Source organism: Tachysurus vachellii, chromosome 24 (assembly GCF_030014155.1).
Source record: "Tachysurus vachellii isolate PV-2020 chromosome 24, HZAU_Pvac_v1, whole genome shotgun sequence".
In the NCBI taxonomy this organism is placed as follows: Eukaryota; Metazoa; Chordata; class Actinopteri; order Siluriformes; family Bagridae; genus Tachysurus; species Tachysurus vachellii.
In genome coordinates this window covers 10426882-10452955 of record NC_083483.1, presented here as the reverse complement: position 1 = coordinate 10452955, position 26074 = coordinate 10426882, and the positions used below count along the sequence as shown (strand labels likewise).

General features: G+C 37.6%; 1 protein-coding gene across 1 annotated transcript in view; it reads right to left on the bottom strand.

Annotated features, from left to right (window-relative positions):
• Positions 1 to 26074, bottom strand: part of grin2bb (glutamate receptor, ionotropic, N-methyl D-aspartate 2B, genome duplicate b) — a 103443-nt gene that overhangs the window by 70657 nt on the left and 6712 nt on the right. Inside the window, exon 3 of the mRNA XM_060860816.1 lies at positions 14639 to 15220. Coding sequence (XP_060716799.1) covers positions 14639 to 15220 — 582 coding nt within the window. The remainder of the gene's footprint in view (positions 1 to 14638; positions 15221 to 26074) is intronic.

The following is a 26074-nucleotide window of genomic DNA, read 5'->3' as shown; positions in this document are numbered from 1 at the left end:
GTGATGGCAATCATTTAATGTACCAGAAAAGGGGCAGGAAGGAAGTACATTGGATGCAAAAGTTTTATGATTAAAAATGTTAAATGTGATATAATGCAATAAGGGACATTTGCAACATCAGAATAAACATATGGTCCAAGTCTACTAAACACCTGGACACCAGAAGGTATATACATATTTGAGAGAGAGAGAGAGAGAGAGAGAGAGAGAGAGAGAGAGAGAGAGAGGGAAAGAGAGAGGAAAGCAGGTGGAGAGAGAGAAGGATGGCAATACACACAAATGCTTGAGAGAGGAGGAGAGGAATGGTTCTAAAAAAAAAGAGAGAAGTGAGGGGAGAGCTAAAGAAGGAAACAGAGGCAAAAAAGAACAGCTCAAGACAGAGAGAAAGAATGAAAAGACAGAGCAAAGGAGTGGACAGGAGAAATAAAGGGAGGACTGGAGGAAGTGAAGTGAGGAAAGGACAGAACCCATAAATGGAGACAGTAGAGAGAAAGGATATAAGTAAAAAGGAAAAAGGGAGGAAATTTCATAAAAAAAAAAAAAAGAGAGAGAAGCAATAAGGAGAAAAGCAAGAAATAAAGGAAATGAGATGAGAGAATAAACAGAGTTAAAAGAAAGGATGAGAGAGAAAAAGAAACGCTAAAGAGGAAAAAGGATGGACAGAAACAATGGAAGGGGAACAAGAAAGCAGAGATAAAGAGAGAAGAAGAAAAGAAAAGAGTAGGAGATAAAATGTGATGGCAGATGAGCGGCCAAGACAGAGAGAGAAAACGAGAGACAGTGAGGAGAGAATGCGTGGGTTGCTTTCGCATTTAAACAAGTCACAGAATTACTTAGCTCAAAAAGACATGGGGAGAACATGATCGTATTTCTTTCTCCTCCTTCTTTCACTCGTCGGAATAATGTCTCTGTAGGTTTCATTCCTCAGTGGGACAACAAATAAGAATGGGGAAGAAAGTGAGGAAGACAATAAAATACACGTGTGGGATAAGAGAGAGAGAGAGAGAGAGAGAGAGAGAGAGAGAGAGAGAGAGAGAGAGAGAGAGAGAGAGATCAGAAAGCATTCATCTCTGCAGTAATAGATTTTCCCACACACATCAGAGACTCACCACTAGGGGGCCTAAAACTAGCATACATACAAACCGCCTGATTTCGGCTGATTGTCATTAAGCTTAGTCACTAATTCACACACAACACCTAACAATGGTATCAGAGATCCTTTAAACACAAGCTAATGGATGTCACAGAATCTGAAATAAATTGTGGGGCTGAATTTCATCTTGTAACTATTTTTAGACACACAAAGGAAAAGCCAAAGAAGCCAAAGAGGACTAGAACATTCCTTACACTAACCAAGTAAAACAACAACAACAACATATATTGTTGTTTTAGGGAAAACATGCAATGCTTAGAGGGTATGTTGTCATGTGAACATTGTTGCTAGGCAACTAGGAAACATGGAGACGAACCATGAAAGCTAGCTAAAGACTGAAGATGGTCAGATAATGTAAAGACAAACAAGACAAAGTTTCCTAATTTGTGTCGGTAAATTATTAAGAAAACGCAGCGTGCTGCTAATATTACACTGTCACTGAGCTCCAATGCACAATTAGGGTCAAATAATGAATGACTTCCTATTTAATAGTTTAATAAAACGTTCAATTTATAGGGTATAAAACACTAATTTATTATTAAAACATTATTTGAGATTCAGACACAAAAAAGCATGACTCAATTAGTGACAATTGACAATGTCAAATATTAAATATATATAAAAATATATACATCATTAAACATACAAACATACATTTAGATCATTTATAAACTAAGGTATGGTAGGAAATGTCTGCATTTAGGTCACTTTAAGATTTTTGTTCTTTATTTATTTAAATAATTATGAAATTCAAATAGAATTCAACCAAGAAAAGGTGATCTAATATATAGAAAGGTATAGATAGATATGTTTAAGTCATATATAGAAAGATAGAGGAAAAATGAAAGCATCAGTGGGCTCATGCTTACACTTCTTTACTCAAGGATGTGTGTGTGTGTGTGTGTGTGTGTGTGTGTGTGTGTGTGTGACTGCATGTCTCTGCAGTGCATACAAGCCTAACACATTACTCCATCCCAGGATTACTCCACACCGCCGTAGCAACCGTTTGGATCCATGTGGTGACACTTGGCCCCAAGACAGGCGTCCCAGAGAAGCTTGTGTTATGGGATGGAAGCATAAATCTCACCTCTTGCCAGTGGCCAAATCATTATTGCATTCTATTGCCCCAGCTGTGCGACAATAACTATGATCTAATATGAAGAGGATTATTATCGGCACATTCTAACCAATGGCATAATCACAGAGAACAATACTGCTGTCATTACTTCTCTAGTACACACACTCACACACACACTTCTTACTGAGCTACACAATGGAGGAAATGCTGGTGCTTTAGCCAGGACATGTGATAGTATGTAGTCAAGTGGATAATAAAATCCATGCTCGTGTGTAGATGATAACAATGCTAGTTTAAGAACACCTGAGTCTGGCTAGAGCTATAATGCTGAGACATTCGGGAAATGATTTTGCCTCTAGTCATAATACAATGAGCAATCTTTCCACCATTAGTCTCTATCACAGTTTTTTTTTCTATCTCTCTGGTGCATGCTGGGAATGTGGGCAGATGGAGTATGCGATTTAGTCAGAGAATGACCATTTGGGCCTTTGTGTCTGTCGTTCTTTTAAGGTTTTCTTTATTAATTTCTATTTCACTGTGCTCATTACTACATCCCCAAGGCTATTATATAATATCCCGACTAAGAAAGAACACAGCATCAATTAAGATTGCTAAATTCTCCAGGTTATACTGAGGGTTAAACTGAAACATTTCTGCAATGCTCTGAAATATGTGACATGATTCACAATATTATTAGAACTTTGATCACACAACAATTCAACACACAAAACAGAGAATTTGTGATTTGGGAGGTTTGAGATGTGTGTTACTCATGTGTTCAAGTGGTTTGGAGAACACTGTTGCTAGGCAACTGGGAAATACACAGAGCATTAAAGCTAATGTCTGAGGCTAAGAATTGAATAGTTAGCATGTTAGCAAGAATAAAACAGATCTTAAAATGATCTATTTAAATGCTGCATTCCTATACATAGTGTACAGTATAAACATATTACAGCACAAGAACATAAAGGGTCCAGATATTCTGACTTGTTCATTTCTGAATGATTTATTTATTTATTTTACAATAATTTAAAAAGACTTTTAAACTTTTATAATCACCTACTACAGCCTTTACAGCTTACCAAAGTCAGGTGACAAAGTTAAAAGCACATGTTGATTGTTTTGACTTTGATTTGATGCACAAATTTGATGCTATTACATGAAACCAAGAAAGTATCTTTCTTGCTTTGCAACTAATATTTTTATTTTTATTTTAAAGCCTATTTTCCCTGCGCTGTTTTGGGTATTAAAACATTTAGTAGCACTGCACTGTATAAGATCACATACGGTTTGTTCATTCGGTGAGATTTTCTCTCCTGTTCATTGTTATGGTTAGAGAGTCTGTAGTTTATCTGATGCCAGAATGCAGAACAGAATGAATATAGAAATATAGAAACACTGCATATAGAAATATAGGAATATATTCCATGTAGAAACTGATATTCACTGCAAAATATATCATAATAGCACAGAAATGTAAGTTAAGCAAATAAATATTTTAAAGGGAACACACTTCTGTTATACAGAAAATGTTTCAGAGGTTCACCAAATTAAACAGATATCTTATGTTACTGCAATTCTACTATGGTAAAATATATACATACACATATACACACACGTGTATATAGAGTATATAAGTTTAGAGGCGCAGGGCGCTTTTTTGTTTTGTACGATTGCTTTACTTTTCCAAGATTGGGGTGTGATTACCTCCTCTGCCCTCTGTGTGTAAAGTCTGCATATTCTCCCTGTGCTTCAGGAGATTCCTCCACTTTCCTCCTCAGTCCAAAGACATGTTGTAGGATGAACTCTAAACAGTCTGGAGTGTGTGAATGAGTCTTTTTTGTGTCTGACACACTGTCACTCCATCCAGAGTGACCCACTCCTTGTGCTTAAGTCCCTGGAATGGGCTCCAGGCTCCCCTGGAGGGAGAATAAGCAGTACAGAAAATGGATGGATGTATGGATGGATAAGTTTATCTGAAAAGAATTTCTCAGTGACTCCAAATACATCTCAGGCAACCCCTTCTATTCCCTTCCAAGTAACACCCAATAGAGCAAAGATGGACTTCAGTTCTGTATAACGACCAATCATTTGTCTTGTCCTTAATTTATGTGGTTGAATAAAACCAAAGTGTACAGAATGTTCATAAATAAGAATTAACCAGCTACCAATTAATGATGTCGTGATGACCATAACGACGCATCCAGCGCATTCAGATTCAGGTTCAGTTCTTATGGAGAACACGTCCTGTCTCTCTCATTATTTCATATGGTCTGGTGTGAATCTTTTATCAAGCTAAAACAGTAAAATACTGTTTTAAAAAGTAATACTCAAAAGAAAAATGACTTTGTTAATTAGTTAATTGAGTCCATAATTGCAGTAAGTACTTTTTTTTATTTACTCATCCTATCATCCATTTAGTCAGTGACTAAAATTATGTACTCCAATGTACTTGCATTTTCTCCTAAAGAGGACATTAAGGGTGAACTCCCTTATTTTGCTAAATGGGATGGTGCCATTTAACAGAGAGGTTTGTTTTCAATTGAGCTTACTTAGGAGATATTACAGATTGTGGCACAGAGGAAAGATGCGTATGGGTACACAGTACATTGAGTGCAGCAATATCAGGAATAAAAGGCTTAAGTGCTCACACAGAGCACAAACAAATGAGAACACTGATTTGCTGTCGGAGAGGAGGAGCAATATACAAGGGCCAAAATAGGGATCAGTCGAAACTCAGCCAAAGATGAGCTACACACACTTCTGCTATTAACAAGACTATTTGCAGAATATTTTGACGAATCGGTTGAAGATATGAGTGCTTTTACAAAACTCAATTTTTACCTATTTCTCTAACATGAATTCGATCTAGTCTCAGAACTTTGACTACCGAGCCTGCAGATTGTTACCGTCTCTTATCCAGACCTTTACTGTGCTGAAGCTTGTGATCCATCTTGTAGAGAGGAGTTATTGATGGGACTGCTTAAATTGGGGACAGTACAAATCAAATCACTGCACTCTGATATTGAATTCCAGGAACTAACTATTGCTGTTCAGCAGCTTTCATTTGGCTGTGCACCTGGTATTGATGGCATGCCGACCCAATCTTACAAATGTTTTTGTCAAACACTTGGAATGTATGAGATTTTTTAAATGGTCCTTTAGTGTTGCAAGACTACTTACTGGTTTCACATGGGCAGTATTGCTTCTTCCATCTAAATAAAGTTTTTGAAGAACCGGGAGGATGATGACGTTATTGTTTCTTGTACAGGATACAATTAAAATGCCGTTCTATAAAGATATGAATTCGGGTTTATCTTGCTTTGTCTAATGAACAAACATGTAGAATGTGGTTAGGTGGGATGCGAGAGGATTTTAAGAGGATTCTGAATATCAGAATATCAGCAGGAGGACCATTATGTGGTCAGGTATATTACTTATATACAGTAAAATATATTATTTGTTATGTAGCTTGAGGACTGATATGAATTACAAAGGTTGTAATTGTGTTTCACGAACTTTAGGTATATTTCATCCGGAGGAATAAAGGACAGTTTTAGTTCTTGGGCTTTAGGTTGAGGAATCATTGCTTGTGTTTACTCATTTGTATAAAAGTGTTTGTTAAATTAATATTTAACATAAATGCAAAAGTAAACGTGTATTTTTTTTAGCTGTAAATGTTATCCAGAAAAGCTTTACATTCACTGTATTTGGCAGACGCCTTTATCCAGGGTTTGATCAGTTGAGGGTTAACGGGCTTGCTCAAGGACCCAGGGGTAGCAGTTTGGCAGCTACCATTCACACGTTTAGACAAGATGCAGTTGAAGGCCCAACAGCGTCAGCTTGCTTATGCTGAGATTTGAACTCATGCCATTGTGATTATTAGACCTACACATTAACCAAAATGACAACTGCTTATTGAGATTCTGGAACTGCTTGAACAGAGAGTCCCATACACGCTGCTGAATAATCAGTACGACTTAATAGCCAATAACATCCCCCTATCAGGAAAATATTTCAAACCTCATCCTCATCTAACAGACATTTACTATTTGAAATCTGAATTAAAACAATATGCATAAGGCATAATGTTTCCGTAACGTTTGTTTTCGTTAAAAAAAAGGCTTTGGATAGTTGAACTTTCTCAGCTTTCTCAGGGAATTCGCAATTTCACCGAAAGGTTTCAAAGTAACCACAGAAGCTAGAGAATGTTACATCATCTTTATATGCAGATGATGTAGAAGTGATTAATGGCTCCTCACAGTTATTAGTTTTGTTGATGGTATCCTCACCTGCGCTAAGTGTTAGTGATTTATCACAGAGCAGGGGTGAGGATTTTGATTTCCCAAATTAATAAGAAATTTACACTGAAAGAGAATATGAATCAAGAAATTAGAAATGTTTCTCAGAGAAGCAGAATGTCATTCTAAACAGAGGTTTGGAGTTTGTTTTAGCTTTTATCTATAAGTTTGCTCCTTGTCATAAACATTTTTGAACCAAGGTCTAAATGAGAGTGTGGGTTTCTCCTGGGATGCACACGTGACCTGTGTTTCTGATGTCTCTCTACAGACGTCATTGATCTGGTTGACTAAATTAAGGCTTTCCAGTCTGGTACAGAGACTTTTACAGTAAGAAAAACTGGAATGTGAGTAAAATAAGAATGGACTATGACAAGATGTTGGACTTCAGATCAGGAGAGTCTCTCGGGTACGGTAATAATGAGGAATCATTGTGCTTTAGGATTACACATTGTGCATTAGAGCGCACAATGAATTTATAATAGTTACATACTGCAATGATGATGTAAGAGTTATTTTTAATTCAAAATGGCTTTTTTAATGAATTATGTATGAATTATGCTCCTTTATGTTAATCTGTTGTTAACTGTTTTTTTATTACTTTATTTTGTGTGTGTGTGTGTGTGTGTGTGTGTGTGTGTGTGTGTGTGTGTGTGTGTGTGTGTGTTCATCCCTTTTGACATGTCATCTGCCTCTCTATCAACACCTGAAGCGCCACCCCACCCCACACACACACACACCCCATCTCCCTCAACAAATACCCTCTCTCTCCTTCTACCGTATCAGCTGCAATTCAGCTCCATTCTGCTTTTTCACATTCTCTCTCCCTCTCCCAGCATCCTTTTACATATATATATATAGAAATGTATGTGCCACTGGTTGCCATGGTAACCGATTCAGCCCACAGTGCTAGTGTGTGAGTGTGTGTGTGAGAGAGGGGGAGTGAGAGAGAGGTAATTATTAAGAAAAAGACAGGGTTGAAAACACTCCTCAATCCCCTCTATTTAACTACCTCCTCCTGTGGCATGTCACAGATCTCCCTCCTCCTCAATGTCCCTCTCTCTCTCTCTCTCTCTCTCTCTCTCTCTCTCTCTCTCTTTATCTCTTTTATTCACATGCTTTTTTTCACTCTCCATCTGCATCTCCCAACTGCAGCTACTCTCTCGCATGTTTTTTCTGAGTTTGTGCTCCTTTTCTCTCAGCTTCCTGTGCCTCCTTCTCATCTCACTTTCTCTTCCTCTGCATCTATCTGTGCGCCCGGATGATGACTCCAATGCATGCTTAGGTTCTGCCCTCCTTCTCCCGATCCGCTTAAAAAAAATCTCTTTTTGCAAACTTAAACATGTTGTAATTGCATGTTGAGAAGCTTCCTTTATTTCACACCCCCACAGTTCGCTTCGTTTCATAACACCCCCTTCTTCTTTCTTTTCCTTCTCTCTCTCTCTCTCTCTCTCTCTCTCTCTCTCTCTCTCTCTCTCTCTGAGTGTACAGTGTGCTCCTAATCTACCCATCTCTGTCTCCAGATGGCAGGTTTATCCCTCCTCTTTCCCAATCTCCATATTCTCCATCTCTTTTTAGTAGCATTCATATGACTTATTTTAATCTGTAAAAATACATTCAATTAAAACTCAATTGGTTTGTTCTGTTATACTGAAGTAGTGAAAGAATTCAACTGATAAATGTAAAATAAACATATACTCTACGACATAAGGAGGAGTAACAGCATATACTGTAAGAATATAAAGATTGTAGTTAGTCAGATTTATTTTGGGTGTTGTATAATTCCTATACTGTAGATTTATGTACATGTTATATAGCTAATATTATGCCTTATATGAAATACATCTATTATTATCAATTTCATTGTGCTGAATTTTTATTAATTAATTATAATTGTCTAAATCTTTCCAAGGCATTTTTTAAGGCTGAAGCGGTTAAGGCTCTTGGTTGTTGGTCAGAGGACCAGGGTTCAAGCCCCAGCTGACAATGTGGGGCCCTTGAGAAAGGCCCTTAACCCTTACTGCTCCAGCGGTGCTGTATTATGGCTGACCCTGTGTTTTGACCCCAACCTCAAAAAGTTGAGATATGAGAGGAAAGAATTTCACTGTGTGGTAATAAATAAAAAATAATAAATAATTTTATTCTATTCTAACTCAAAACATCTAAAACAACAGGCAAATCCATGGAGCGTCAGTTGTTGGTCACTAAAAAGAAGTCATTAATCGTTCAACAGAAATATAAATTGAATGATGAGTTCATAAAAATTTATGATTGACAGATTTTATTGCCCCCCGAAAGACAACACTTCTCTGTCAAGGCTTCTATTGGTTCACAAGATTAAGTTTTGCGAATTATCAAGTCACCCATTTGGAGCTGATATGAAGCAAAAGTAAGCTTTTTTTCACGTTGCCTTTCTCATTTTGCAAACAGAGCATAAAAGCGTCGTTTTCAAGAAGATCTCAGCTCAAAAATCTGAAACGCTACAGCTAAACTGTAGAAAAAGTACAGAAGGTATATTTGCTGGAACATGATAATGGGTTGTACGTCAGTGTATGTCAACATACTGTACCCTGATAGAAATAGAAAGCAAACCAGGAAAACTGGAAAACCAGCAGTTTATACAGTACAATGTAATTATTCTCACCTTCTCCCACATATACTGTATACTGTACTGTACTGTACATACAGACTATCCTCATTGACATGATACTCACATGCACAACTCTCACATGTCTCTAAGTGGGATGATATTTTTAAATGTCACCAAGCAAGTATTTTTCATTTACAATTCTCGTTAAGAAAAGCAATCAACAAGCGCATAACATGTGTGGACACTTCGTGAAAGCTGCTGGAAATGTGTCCCAGGTGGAAACATCATGAAACCAGATGAGAGAATGCCAGCCAGGTATTACAGTACAAAGCTGTAATCAAAGCTACTGTGAGGAATCTGGCAGAGAACAAGGTTTGAGAGATAGTTATGAATGTAGGCAAGAATGGGAAAAAAAACAAGGGATTGTAAGGTTTGACAATATACTAACTGAACAAATTGGACCTCATTTATCAAGCTGGATATGTAGATTTTATTCATAAAAACAAGTTCATGAACAATTCTGTTCCTAAGAAATCTACTCATCTAATCAATATACTTTTAGTTTGGGAAAATGATCGTAGCATGTAAGGAATCCTGTTATTAGCAGGAGATACGTCTACTGTTTGTACAGCTCACAGTCACGATTAAACAGATTAAACACAAATATTGTGTAATTCTTACTTTTTATATTAATAACCTGAAAAAAAATCGAAAATTAAACCATGATTTAAAACGAATGAGGCGTGCAGTTCAATTAGGACAAAAGTGATGTTACTGTAGGAAAGGAAGTAGATTTAGTGTGTCTGTGGAAGCTGATGCGCTGCAGTGGCTGAGCTACATTACTGAAAGATTTAGTATGTGCTACATTCAAGAGGCACTCGTTCATGGCCTTTTTCCTTGCTCTTTGTGAGCTTTGGCTTTTATGGAGTCTTGTGGCCATCATTTACAGTAAATAAGCTGCATGGAAGTTTCATTCAAGTGAAACATTTATCAACAAAACACACACACAATTTGTTTGGCCTACAAAACATTTACACACAATTTTACTAAAAGATTTTTTATTAGTCCTGTTTATGCAACATTTTATCATTTTAAAAATAAATGGATGGTAAAAGTCCTAAAATTTCAAAAGATTTTACTCAATGTGCGATTACTCATCGAAATGAATCTTAAATCCAAATTCTTTATTAAAGTAGAAAATGATGAGCTTTTAAATTTACTAAAATGAACAAAAAGCACAAGAAAGGTTCACAAAATTAAACTACGTCTACTTTACGTCACACCCTGATTTTAGTTAATAATTTAGTGCTTCTTTCACCAAAGAAAGTCTTAAAAAGTTACATCTTTAAATCCTAATCTCTCAAATGTTATATAACACGTTCAAGTCAAGATTCAACTTCTTCGTTGTGCAGAATACAATGAAATGCATTTACCCAGAAGTTCTCACTCACTCACTCATTTTCTACCGCTTATCCGAACTACCTCGGGTCACGGGGAGCCTGTGCCTATCTCAGGCGTCATCGGGCATCAAGGCAGGATACACCCTGGACGGAGTGCCAACCCATAGCAGGGCACACACACACACACACTCATTCACTCACGCAATCACACACTACGGACAATTTTCCAGAGATGCCAATCAACCTACCATGCATGTTTTTGGACCGGGGAGGAAACCGGAGTACCCGGAGGAAACCCCCGAGGCACGGGGAGAATATGCAAACTCCACACGCACAAGGTGGAGGTGGGAATCGAACCCCCAACCCTGGAGGTGTGAGGCGAACGTGCTAACCACTAAGTCACCGTGCCCCCCCTACCCAGAAGTTATATTTATATATATAAATAAATAGATAGATAGATAGATAGATAGATAGATAGATAGATAGATAGATAGATAGATAGATAGATAGATAGATAGATAGGTGTATATACTATATGATTGAGTGCAAAGTTACAAGGTAGAGAAACAGAAACAGCTCACTGCAAATGGCTTTATGTACAGTAATGATAAAATTATAGTATCCAGTATTTGGTCTCATTTTTGCTGTCACATTTGATAATGTTACATTTATTAGGAATTGAGTTTGACTTCTTGATCACCAGATTTTTTAAAAATGTAGTCATCAGAAAACTAAGATTTTTTTTTATTTTGGTATATAGTAAGTCTGAAGAATCAGCTGAATGAAAGCTTAATTAACAACAAATGTATACCGTGTTACTTCCCACAGCCAGAAATATCCACAGGTGCTGCTTAGATCAAGAGCTTGGGTTTTTTTAGGAAGATGATAACTATATCATCTCACTGTAGAACTTAAAACAAGCACCAACTTTCCCTGACTAGCATTTCCATGGCAGCCATCTTTGATGCACCATCCTAATTTACCACTGCACACCGGGTAAGAAGGACCAGGTTTCTTCATGCTCATCAGCACCCTTCAGTAATTTGTTTAACGATTCCTGGATGATTTCTGCATACGATTTTGCAGATCACATTTTAATACTTTATATGTATTTGTCCTGTAGTGTTTTATATTGTATTTTGTCTTACACTGTTTGCACACGATGCACTTTAGGTCCTTAGCACTGTATTGTTTTATGTAGCATTACGACATTTTTTGTAGCACCATGGTCCTGGAGAAATGTTGTCTCATTTCACTGTGTACAACACTATAACAATAAAAGCTTCTTGACTTAAAAAGCAAGGAAGGAGGGAAAAAGACAAGACCAAAAAAAAAACAACTAGCTACAAAATCAATGAATGTATAAGCTAATTACTGAAACTACAGCACGTGACTAAACAACAACAATATAACAATGGCGTCATTTAGAGGTGTAAGACTTTAATTCTAAGCTAAAGACAACACGACTCCATGCCACAGAGAATAAATGAATGAGCAGTAATAGCCATCATGTATCACAGTGGTAGACAAGATAAAGTATGAGTGATTATGTGACTTTCTCCACCAAAGAAAACCAAATATTATGCTATACATGTTATGTTGTATCCTAAATATAGATATTTTCTATCATATTCAAGGTCCAATTCAATATATGACTCTGTGTAATATTATTATAAGACTTTATTCTTTAATAAGAAGTTTTTTTGTCCTGTATGAGGAGAGCTATAAAAGTACTTATAGAATTATTAGATTAGATTAGATATAAACTGAAAGATTATAGACTGTGATAAAAGAATGAAGTAACATCACAATTATTACACAATGTTATTTATGCCACGGTGAATGGCATAAATAACATGGCATAATATGGCATAAATAAGAATGGCATAATAAAGGAGGTATTTATGCTGAATCCTAGGATCTGATTGGTTGGAAGGTAGCTCTAACTAACGCTGGCTATAAATCAAATCTCAGGATTATATTGTGCTCATTCTAATACGTTATTGTTCGGTATCAATCTCGAATTTTATGGCGGATTTGCTACATGATTGAAGTGTGAAATTTGTAATGGATTGGTAATTACACTTTCTAGTTGCTTGACCATTTTTTTGTGTCATTATTAACAAGCAGGAAAAAACTAGAAACAAGAAGAGAAAATTGTTTACCGTTGTTATAATACAGCCGTGATAAGAACTAACTTGACATCAATGGTTATAAAGTAAGGATGATGTGTAGTTCATTAATAAATCAAAACCCGTTAATTGTTACTCAGCAAATGTCATTATAAAACTCTTTGGCATGCTTTTATAGAAAAATAATCAACTTTGAGATGGTAGCAGTGATTCTGCTTTGCTGGTGGTCTCATCACTCACATTACCCTAGTGTTGAATATTATAACATTATTCCAGGTCGTGTTTTATTTCGGACTTTGTTATTGGAATACGACGGATCGGTTGGTCCAGTGATGTCTCAGCATCGCGATTAAGACTCATGCTGAGACAACGGGGTTTTTCTTCCATATGTGTGTATTTATTTATTTATTTATTTCACCTGGGTCCCATTCTTTTTCTCCAGAATGACAAAACAACTGTATTTGACTCCCACTCTATCAGTTGGTGGCATTTGCTAAAAGTCTTGCTGACATTTCCTTTCTTTCTGCACTCTTTTCTCTTTCTGTCGCTGCTTTTATTTATTCCCCTGCTTTCTCCAGGGTAATAACAATACCGGTTCCTTTAGTATGGCCTTCTCTCTCTCTCTCTCTCTCTCTCTCTCTCTCTCTCTCTCTCTCTCTCTCTCTCTCTCTCTCTCTCTCTTTTCTCCTCCCTGTTTACCACTTGCACTTTGACTTTTTTTCTTTTCTTCATTCTCTTTTGCTGTCGTTCATCAAAGTCTGTTGGTGCAAAAGGCAGCAGTGTACTGGTAATAGCAGAAGTGACAGGAATACTAATACTGAGCCCATGAGCCCATCGCATTACTACCTAACACGGCACATCTTCAGCTTTCGACTTCAAAGTGCTTAGTTCAATCTCCTTTGAGCCATGTTACCCATGATCTCTGCACCAGATAAAAGAGTCCTTGACACGTTGGACACTGGGACAGTCTGGATCACTTTATCACATGACACTCACCAACTGGTGCAATTGAGCAATCACCTTGGCGATTGCTCTGAATAAAAAACACAACATTATTCATGTCTAGAAAGAGACACCAAAGGAGAGAAGAGGTAGGGGGAACAAAAGAGATAAGACAGATGGAAAAATAGAGAGAGACCAAAAGAGCAAGAGAGATCCCAGTGAGTGATGTAGAAATCACAGTGACCCTGAGCAAGATAGAGCAGTGAGTGAAGATGAATGAATGAAAAAGAAGACAAATAGAAAAACAGAGAAACCCACAGAGACAGAGGCTGAAGTAAAGAGAGGAGAAGAAGCCAAAAAGGCAACAAAAACAAATACTGTATAATGCAAGAATGACCAAAAGACAGAGAGAGAGAGGACAAGAATCAGCACAAGAAAAGAAGACAGATAGAAGGAATACGAGAGACGGGAAGAGGAAGAGGACGCAATCAGAGAAGAAGAGTATAAAAATGGTGGTCATTCTAAATCTGACCTCATTGTCTCCTCTCTGAGAGGTTCATTACTCCAATGCGATTCAAGTAGACTTAATTAATCATATCAAAGGATCTTTATTCATTCAGAAGGATTTGTACTTGCACCACATCTGTATTTTCACCACATGGGTATTGAGTCTTATCCAGCAACTATGAAGCCAGTGCAGTAATGCAATTATTCAGCTGTTCATTTTGTACAAAAGAAGAAATCAGATGTTTCACAAACACAATTTGGACCTGTACTTAAATAAGTGTCACTATGATAAGTGTGTTCTTACCCCACCTTTTCTAAAAACTCCAACGAGGCATTGGACAGAACTCAAAAAAGTCATGAGTCCAAAAGGTGGTGTAAAGTAACAGAAAGAGACAAAAAGAATTCCCACAGGGAAAAACCAGAAAAAGATTTGCCAGATGATGTTTTTTTCCGTGTTACATGCATATTTTATCAGGAAATGTGCATGTGGTTGAGAGATAACAATAGAGAAAAAGACATGCTTGAGAGGAGATGTTACCTTGGCAGCCATGATCATCGAGGAGCCTCCACGGATGCCCAGGATTGGGATGTGGGTCTGCGCTGAGATGAAGTCAAGGATCTGGGCGATGGCCTCATGGTCGGTGTCATCTCCAAACACAACACCCTGGAGCCAGTGGCGGGACATGAGCGCACATATGCGCGTGATGATGCTTTTTGGGTCAGTTTCATTCATGGTGACCAGGTCGAGCTTGGGTGCCAGCGGTACATGCAGGAAATCCTCCTTCTCCAGGCCTTCAGCCAGCACCACCTCACTCGAGTTGCCCACAAGCACCACAGCAATGCTAAGGCCCTGCGCCAACTTGGGCACTGATGCCACCGGATTTGGTGGTGAGTAATGGGGAGGCCCAATGATGTTGCCAGTGGCCACGCCCCCAGCCATGCCTCCACCGCCTCGTCGTGACTCGCAAGCTGGGAATAGGAGCAACGTCAGGAGGAGCACAAAAAACAGAAGAGAGAGTCTGGAAGGTGAAGGGAGGACCGAGGGCGTGGAGAGGGTACGGCGGAAGGAGGGAAAGAGGCTGAGGCTGACAAGCATGGCAGTGAAGTGAAGACGCAGTCCCTGGAGAAAAGAAAGACAGGGAGATTTTAGAAAAATGTGTCATATGCTTTTTTCTTCTTTAGCTTTCACTACTAATTAATGACACGTTTTGGACAGGGTCCATGGAAACGTCAAATGCTTTCAGACAATTCTGTCATACATGCTGTCAAATTTAGTAACAAGTCAAATTTGGCACATTTCTATATTTAACATTTCCTTTACCATCTGTCCTAACAGTTAATCTTCAGCATCCACCCACAATTTATATCCACCTCTATATGTATCTATCTGTAAAATGAGTGATTACCAAATGCATTTCCACACAATTAACTGCAAAGTTAAGTTTAACTTGTACTCTAACCATAACGGAGAGCATGTCTAACCATAATGGAGAGCATGTCTAACCAAAGCTGTGTAATAGAGTTTTATCTAACTTTCCACCATCAGACAGAATCTGGGGCATTTCTCTATTAGTTAATTCATATCCACCGAACCAGTCAGAAATAATACTGCCGTAATAAAAGACTTCTTGTTTTCTTTTGTCAGATTTAGATCGCACTTAACATACGCTTTTCTTTGAAGGATTCATGAAACATGACATTCATAAAGAATCTGATAAAATTGTGTTCAACAGCTGGCCGCCTTCGATTTGTTTTCCATTAGAACTGATTGTCGAGCAAATTACTTGATCTTTCTTCAGTACAGAGAAACGTCAAAATACTTGCCTGTAATAATCAAATAAATTACACATGCTGATGAGACATATTAGCCTAAAAATAGTAATAGAAAGATTTTTTTTAGAAAAAGATTTTTTGGATTTGTTTTATACACACACACAAAGTTGAAGCATCTACAGATGTACCAGATTAGGTTCATGAGGAATTCAGACATTAAAAGAGAAGATGCGAACTCCATATGGTGTTTGAGGACAACAACCTGCTAATCAATACACAATTGTCAAACTGTATCTGACTGTAGAAAGGACATTACTCATAATAACACTCTCCTGTGTTTATAAAAGATTATAAATCACACCCTCCGGTGTCACCCAAATGAGAATGAGGTTCACTTGAGTCTTGTTAATCTCAAGGTTTCTTCCTCTTCTATCTAATGGAGTTTTTCTTCACCACAGTCACCTCAGTCACCTCAGGCTTGTTCATTAGGGATAAATACAAACACATTTAAATATAAGTCTAATATTAATCTTTAACTGTAGTATTATATTAATCTTTAATCAAAGTTTCTTATGTTCCGTAAAGCTGCTTTGAGACAAAGTCCGTTGTTAAAAGCGCTATACAAATTAAATAGAACTGAAATGAAATGAACTGAACAAGTAAGCACAGGAACTCAAACAAATCAAGACAGATACTTTGACATAAGCCATCTCTGTAAGCTATTTTTTCTTTTTTTAAGCCATTTCCAAAAACTGCATTATAAAACAATGATTTTTTTTACAAGCCATTAGAGTAAAACGCACCTCTAATGAGTCGAAGCAGGATGTCACACATTACCGTTCAAATTCCACAAACGTAATACTTCTACTTTACGGTTTGTTGAACTGCTTCTAAAGTGAGGCGTCTGCATTCGTTACTGTTTTTATGGGTTGCTTTGCATTGCGTTGCAAAGAAGAAATAAATCCTTTATGTGAAGTGAGCCATGAGTTTCAGACTTTGTGCCAGCGTATTGACAAAAAAAATCAAAGCACACACCGTTAACATAAAAGCTCTAAAAGAAATTGATTGTGAAGCACAATGAGCTTCGTTTTTGAAAGGGCAGTGAGAAAGAGTGTGACAGACAGATGATACAAGACATCGACAGACACAGAGAAAGGTTGATAGAGAAAGAGAAAGTGAGACAGCATGCGAACGTGTAGCACACACTGAATGTGTTTAGACAGAATGAGACACCATTTGGTTGATCAGTTGACAGAATGACACACCAGGGGATTATATCACAATATCTTCATGATACGTTGCAGAATATTTCATTTGGACTGCAAAACAGCAGTGACACTTTTTTAAGAAACTGTTAAAAAAAAAAATGGTTTTCGCACAAATGCACGTTGTATAGTTTCTAGTTTGTTGCTAGGAAATGAATGTGGATAGTTTCTTTGATCATTTTTCTGGTATGGGAAATTAGTCCTTGCCCTAGCCGGAAAACTCAACCCTTTTTTCCTTAAACCTAGTGTTATGTTCACGCTTTGGACCCTTTGGCTTGACTCGAGACATTACTGCTGTTTTAAAAGCACTACTGAAATTGAAAAGAAAAAAAAAAATCCTTACACGTTGTCTTTATCTCAGTCCCGAAGAATAGAGATAACATTTATGATTCATGTCTGCAGCTACTAGATTACATTTAACAATGGAAATGACATCGTGTTTTGTGATAATGTTATAAATTGTGTAATAACATATACTATAATAAAGACCTTGGTCCCATGAATCTAAAGAAAAAAAAAACAATGTTTATTATTTTGAAGTGATTTATTAAATACCAGTGAAGTACAGCAATAGAAGCACAAGAAACAAAATATTTTTGTACTCAGTGGCTCTGAAATACAGCCTGCAAAAATGCATCTGTAAATGCAATTGATTTGTTAATCTGAGTCATTAGTTGGTTACTAGTGGAAGTCATGTCTCGGAATTTTCCTTGCAGTGTGTGTAAAAATGTGTGTAAAAATGTGTGTAAAAATCTGTTTTTCAAGGATATTAATGAAAAATAAAGCAGTTGTTCCACATATAGATTTTAATGCCCAGTTTGAGAACAACTGTTTCAGGCGATTCTTTAAAAGCTCTAATTGCATATTTTTTGCAATTTTTGCGATCTTTAGCATGCTATGAGGAACGCACACAGAAACAAATTTCTCCTGTACTGTATATATCCTTCCATCTTATCCTGATGGTGAAGAATCCACACCATCTCTCACTCAGAACTCACTGTTTCCTTCTTTCCTTCTTTTCTTTTTTTCTCTCTTCACCTTTTTTCTGTTCCTTTCCAAATGCCTGAAGGAAACTTGTTATTGTTTCCTGACATTCTCATTAGCAGCGACGCAGAAGCAAACATTTAGTCACCAACAAATGCACAAGCAAGCGTGCAGCTTTTATTTTATAAATCAATACAAAGAGAGAGGTTAAGGCTGGGGCAGTTAGCTGGTCATTGGTCTCAGCTGGTCAGGGGTTTTTGACCCTTTCATGGAGGTTGAAGTTGTTCAGATTTGATGGATTTGGAAGTGATGGCATTAATTAGCTGCATTAATAATGATGTGAATAGAAGGTCCTCATATGGATAATGTGGCATGGGGGGGGGGGCAGTATACAGTACCTCTCTTAATGGTTTTAAGGAGAAGCAAGTGAAGCGTCTGGTGTAAACACATCACATGCTACAGGGCCGATGAGGAGAAGAGGGGAGGGAGAAGATAAGTGGGGGATGAAGAGGTGGGGTTGGGGTAGGAGGTGGGGGGTTTACTCCAAAAGAAAGGCAGATCTTACAGGATAATTATTGGAGGTTTGTCAGCGCTAATTGCAGGTACGTATGCTAATTGTAAATGTGTTCACTTCTGTGGAGACGAACGACTGGAGCGAGGGAAGTGGGGAAGAAGAGAGCGAGTGGGAGGAAAAGAACAGTGAGGAGATACAGAGAGAGAGAGAGAGAGAGAGAGAGAGAGAGAGAGAGAGAGAGAGAGAGAGAAACGTGAAGGCTCGTGAAGAATGAAATAAGCACATGTTGTGCCCAAATGAGAGTTTAATTAATAACACAACGAAATGAGAAATAGTCACAAGGCATAAAAAGATAGAAGTAATAATGAGGATTAGAGGGCTTAATAATAATAATAATAATAATAATAATAATAATAATAATAATAATAAATCAATTCATGACAAAAACACATGTGAAAAAAATAGTTTGAGGGACAGATGACAAAATGATTTTTTTATAGAAGAAAATTGTTTAAGAATGAGACAAAAAGCAGAAAACGCAGAGAGATGCACCACTTGCTTTTGCCTTTCAGTTTAGCAGCAGTTTGTAACCATAGCAACCATTCAAATGAGCCTTCCTACACTCTCTCTAACACACACACACACACACACACAGCTCCATATTAATACAGCCATGCAGATTTAACAACCTTATGTCTCCTAGTAACTAATACATATATGTAGAACAACTGAGAGAGACATCAAAAGCATCATGTGACAGCAATATAGAAAATCTGTGTGTCTGTGAAGTAAACACACACGCGCACACACGCCCACACACACAACTCTAGGTTTAAAAGTCGTAGCGTAGATAAAACAAGATGTTCCTTGTTGCATACGGATGATACAGTACATCCGATGTCCATTAAATGCATCAAAAAATCAAACACGCACAACATCAAAAAGTCCACTGTTGTGTTCAGACTAGTCTGATGCTTCAAGTTATGTAAGTGCAGCATCCATTTATCTGTTCCTAAGACCGCTGACGTTCTCACTCAACACCTGCTGAGAGTTATCACTGCTTAAATGTCACTAGCAGAGTGGAGAAAACTACCATAAATCACACACACACACACACACACACACACACACACACACTCCCTTGTGGTGGTGTCTTATATCTCATATAACGTCCCTTCCTGTTCCACTTGATGACACACTCTCACTCATCAGGGATGCATTTGTGCAAAGCCCAAGGCCTAATTTCCCTGATTGGCTGAAGATGAGAGAACGGTTCCAGGACTAAGACCTAATTGGCTGGGGATGAGAGATGGTCTAAACCCTGAGGCTTCACTGGCTTCAGTGCAGAAAAGTTGGCCCTAAGGGGAGTTTGTTCATCGCAAATAGTATTCATCTGACCAGCCGGAAAAACAGACTACAAGACCATACTGGCACATGGACACACACACACACACACACACACACACACACACACACAGAGACACACACACACACTCTATTGGACCAGGCCTGTGATGATGGAATGAAACACATCACAGTCATATGACATTTTGTCTCCTGTCATCAAACAAATTGCATAATTGTGTTGTTTAATAAATGATTCAAATCTTTTCAGCATGATTTATCATCAGGACAAACACTTTATGTTTACTATTAAATTAAAAATTGCTGTGCTTTTACTATTTTACGCTTAATCATTTTACAAGCACTAAACAGATCAACACTGTATTTATTCTGGTTTTCATAAAATGGCTGCTGACATCATACACTTTGTTTAAAATACTGTTAGAACTAAAAAGATCTACTGCTTCATCCACTAGAGTCTTTCTGGTGTAGAGCAGTTTAATGGACCAATGGGGAAAAGATTATTTATGCCTTCGGGAAGATTACGTTGATCTGACCTGTTTCCGTTCATCCTTTCTTCACTCTGTAGACCTGGCAGACGTTTAGCTGAAGCTAGCTGTTGTATGTTGTATGTGAAACTCTTTATATAGCCTCAGACATAACACACGCTTGAACATTACTGCATTTCAGCTATCTGACAAGTAAGTGGAACAACAGCCTGGGGTGCAGCAGAGACCTTTTTGGAGCACAGACCTATTTGGAGAAGAGATTTCAATCCGCTTTTACTTAAATGGGGTTTTAATTTGATTGCAACTAAAAAAAAACAGCACTGACTCAGTAAACTAAACAGCAGGTGCAGTTGTAAAGAAAATCAAGGCTTTTTTAGGGATCGTCTTCTTAAACCTTTAGAAAAAATGTAATGATTCTTTCTTGTTTTATTCTGTTTCTCTTAAGGGATTTTAGAAGAATTATGTGTGACGCACTTGAAAGCTAAATGCAACAAGAGAGACTCGTTACTGAATCTCCAGTGATAGCAAAGAGAAACCCAGCACACATATATATATATATATATGTATATATATGTATGTATTTTGTAATCGGATCATGATGGTGGTTTAATTTGTTTGGTAAAATTATGTTTCAGTTCAGTCATTAACTTTTTGGCATAGATTAATGTTGAGTAAAATTCCTAACACTAGAGTCCTAACACTAAAACTAACCTGAAACCAAATGTATGGTGAAATGAAGGCAAAATGAACAAGAGTCCAAAATCTCCTAAGAACCATTGAACCAGGATCATTGAGTTTGTGTCTGTTAGTCGGTAAAGTTTGACTACATGTGCTGGGGTTGTGTGTGCATGTTTGATTTGTACTGTAGATCTGTGAATGTAAGCATGCTTACTGCTGTATTTGTCTGTATATTTCATTATTTCTGGAGCAAACACAAACATTTCTTCAGTAAATCCCGATCTCTAGTCTGTTCTACCTGGCAAATCAATAAATTATGCATCAAACACTTTGTTTAAAAAGAAAAAAACCCATCGCAAATTTTATCCAGTGTCAAATGAGTTCAGCTGCAGCTTGGGAGAAAAAGCATAACAAGCAATATTTCTATTTAATGAAAAATTAAATCATATCAAATTCTTGAAGTAAAAAAATGATGGTAAAAATTTGCTAATGTATTGAAGAAAGAAATGTGATAAGTACAAAGCTGATTGTAAGTGTTAAGTGATGACTTTAACATGGGTGATGTAAAGAAATAAATGCATACACACACACACACACACACACACACACACACACCCAGTAAGGTAGAAGAATATTTAAGATCAATCACACATACATACGTAATTAGTCCACATAGATGTGGACTAGATGCATCTATGTGGGCTAATTACTTATGTATGTGTGATTGATGTTAAATATTCTTCTACCTTACTGGGTAGAAGGCCGACTCGTCAGGCTTGAGAAGTAGGTTTTTGGGTGAAGGACCTTTCCTTTCCCTTCCTTTCCCTTCTTTGGTGATGGCCTGCTTCTACCTCCACCAATCAAATGGTATCACACCTGCTCCTGCTTTCCCCAAAGGTCATGGGTAATTAATTAGCAAGCTGTTCTCCTAGTTAAGTCCAAATGAACATCAACACATGGATATCAAGAAATATTGGTCTATTCCTAATCACACTCTCAAACTCTCGCACAGTTTTAACTGGAGTCTGGTCACTCAGGAGCAGCAGTATGTCGTTTGGGACATTAATTATTGACTGATTGTAATATTGAGTTGGGATTCTTACAACAAGTGATTATGTTCCCAATCATCTTTACACATCTTACTTATTGTTCTTTTGATCTGTGGCCACCAATGGAAGTGAATCGTTTTTAATTCTACAGATATTACCATGGGACATAACTATGACTAATTACAATATTAATTACATTCACTTTTATTCAGAAGGGCTTTACTTTGAAATGAATTCGTGTGACTGGTTCCAACTCTGGAATCTGATCACTGTCTTTTTAACCAGTGACCCATAAATTCCCCCAAAATAAAGCCCAATTTCCCCAGAACAACTAACAATTTTCTCATATCTTATACAACTGAGGGTTAAGGGCCTTGCTGAGGAGCCCAGCAGTGACAGCTTGGTGCATCTGGCATTCAAACGCGTATCCATCCGATCATAAGCCCTACACCTTAACCATTAGGTGTAACTAACCAATGCTCTAAATGCCTATGCTCTGAAAACAAATAGATAAGACAAGCAGAGGTAAATGTTTCTGAGATTTTGTTCTGCTACACCAGTGCTATCTAACCGAACAATGACGATATGTGCCAAACTCTGAAAAAAAGTGCCTCACAAAGTCAGAAACTCACTGACAGAAAGCAATGGACACTTGGAAAATGAGACTTACTGAAAATCAATGAAAAGGAATCTCCAAAATAGTGGCAGAAAACATTCATTCATTCATCTTCTACCGCTTATCCGAACTACCTCGGGTCACGGGGAGCCTGTGCCTATCTCAGGCGTCATCGGGCATCAAGGCAGGATACACCCTGGACGGAGTGCCAACCCATCGCAGGGCACACACACACTCTCATTCACTCACGCAATCACACACTAGGGACAATTTTCCAGAGATGCCAATCAACCTACCATGCATGTCTTTGGACCGGGGGAGGAAACCGGAGTACCCGGAGGAAACCCCTGAGGCACGGGGAGAACATGCAAACTCCACACACACACAAGGCGGAGGCGGGAATCGAACCCCGACCCTGGAGGTGTGAGGCGAACGTGCTAACCACTAAGCCACCGTGCCCCCCGGCAGAAATCAGATGTCCTTATATTGAATGTAACTTCCTAAACCAAAACAGTATGTCATTAACTTAGCAAAGGTGACTCATGGCAGGCCTGCAGTTACTGCATGACTTATAGCTTCATTATTTATACACTGTGTCATAATGCAGTGTGGGGTATGGCTTCTGAACATGTTTAGTGAACAAGTTTAGTGTTTAGTGTTAATGTTTATATGGTAATAGGATGTACAACGTCTATTTTTTAAGAATATTTTATCCACAAGGAGTCTCTAGTGTTACTAAAGTGGTCCCTTTAAGTCCCAATTTTATTTATGAATGTTACTTTATAGTTCGGATAAGCGGTAGAAGATGAATGAATGAATGAATGAATGAATGAATGAATGTTACTTTATATGGATAAAATGTGCATCATTCCTTAAATCTCTCTGCTATGAGCTGTTATAAGAACATTATCTTTGGAGAAGAAACAGTAACCCCCTCACACCATCTCATCATTAATTATTCTATTATAACTTAGTGTGTTTTATTCTTTATATATAGATTCACAGATACATTTGTTGTGTTTTCAGACAAGCTGTCATATTTCCCACTACAACCTTCTGTAAGGTCCTAATTCAGAGACCGATAATACATTAACAATTCAAAAGAATATTTTAAATCTGAAACAATCACTGTTACTATTACATCTCAATGAACTAAAGCTGAATAAAGTCGATAGCCAGCCGCCAAAAGCCTGTGATAGAGCTGTTGTTCTCGAATAAATGTCCAGTAGCAATTAAAAAACATTACAACAAACCATGCTGAAACACATTTACTAGCATCGTGCGCAATGGATTCAGAAGCCGTTATAATAAACCACTGTCAGAAAGACCCTGTGTGAGCTGGACCTCGTCCTTGTACCACAAGAAACGAAGCCAAATGTTCTTCTAATTGTTTTGAAGGTACAGAGAGGTGCACACTAATGAAGTGATAAACCATAACACAGGTGAGTGCACTGTGTGAACACATCCATGTGCACGCTAAGTGCTTTTACTACAAGCTTTTACTTGTCTGTGTTATTAGATTTAGCTTGATTTAATAAGAAAATGCTCCTTTAAAACACACTAGCACAACCTGTACAGAAGTGTGCAGACACACACACACACACACACACACACACACACAGTCTAACCTAAATCCCCTTAATAGGTTGGTCAATGTTGTTCTGTTCGCTTGAATGAGCCCAGTTGTTGTGGATAATGACCTTCGTGTCTATCAGTCCATCTCCCCTGCTGACACAGACACATACTCCATCGATCAAGAGAGAACAGGTTATCTCTGTCTCTCACAATCAGAGAAACAAACACACAGACACTTACATGCATCATCACACACCAAACAGTTTAAGCTAATGAGGTAAACACCAGCAATGTCTGCTGTTCATTCAGCGTTAGAACAGGACTCATAGGGCAATGACTGGGTGCTACGCGTCAGAATAGGAGGCTTCTTAATGAAGACAGAAAATCAATTTTAGGTACTTAGTATATTTAATGACATGATCATCAGAATGCTTAATAAATTTAATTTGATCGTCAAAACACAAGAAATCGATTTAGCATGCACACGTACTGTAGGTCATTGAGCATACATTCAACAAGCCTGAAAATAAAAATGAGCCGAAACTTAAAGAGTTTAAACTGTGACGATGCTCCTGAGGTAAATGGGAAGATTATTCCTAAAGCCTCAGTGTTGCTATTTTAAGAGCATGAACACCGTTAAGCGTTAACACAGACTGAAGGACAAGAGCGAGCTAGAGAATGTGAATGGACAGAATAAACTGCCAGTATAAAAAAGAATAAGCATCTGGGATAATTTAAAGCATATAATAAAACTTTAGACTGAATCCTGAAATGAAATGAAAAACCAGGAGGGAAGCTAGAACCTGAGTCATATCTTCTCTTTTCTTGGAAAACTGTCAATAGTCACACAGCGGCATTTTGGACTAATTGTAGGTGGGATGGAAATGACTAACTAGCACCGAGGTATAATAATATAATCCAGTTAATAAGCGAACAAAGAACATTGTGAAAACTAAATAACAAAAGTAACATTCGATTTAAGATCTCAATCAAAATTCTCTAATTAAATACTACAAGATTGTTGGCAGGATGATAAATACTTCCTTGGACAAATTTTATCAGTAAATTTAAAAATATCAGACAAAAGCATTGCTTGGTTTATTTTAATAGAAAAGAAAAATGATTAACCATCCAGATATAAATGTTCTCAATATAGTCAATGAGAGTTTTTAATAAGGTAAACATTTCAGGGTGAGTGTGCTTCAAAATAATAAGGCTTAATGGAAACATATTAATAAAATATTAAAGAAAATGGGCCTGAAATAAAATCTACATACAACAAAGGCAGAAATGTAGAAATGAAATAAACCAAATAGTAAATTTGAAGATACAGAACACGTTTTTTTTAAATAGTTTTTTAAAAGATTATGTGGAAATTATCACAAGGAGGACGGCCGATGATTCGAATAAACGAGCGTTTTATTCTTTCTATTTTTACATCTCAGTGAACTAAAGCTGAATAAAGTCGATAGCCAGCCACCAAAAGCCTGTGATAGAGCTGTTGTTCTCGAATAAATGTCCAGTAGCAATTAAAAAACATTACAACAAACCATGCTGAAACATTTACTAGCATCGTGCGCAATGGATTCAGAAGCCGTTATAATAAACCACTGTCAGAAAGACCCTGTGTGAGCTGGACCTCGTCCTTGTACCACAAGAAACGAAGC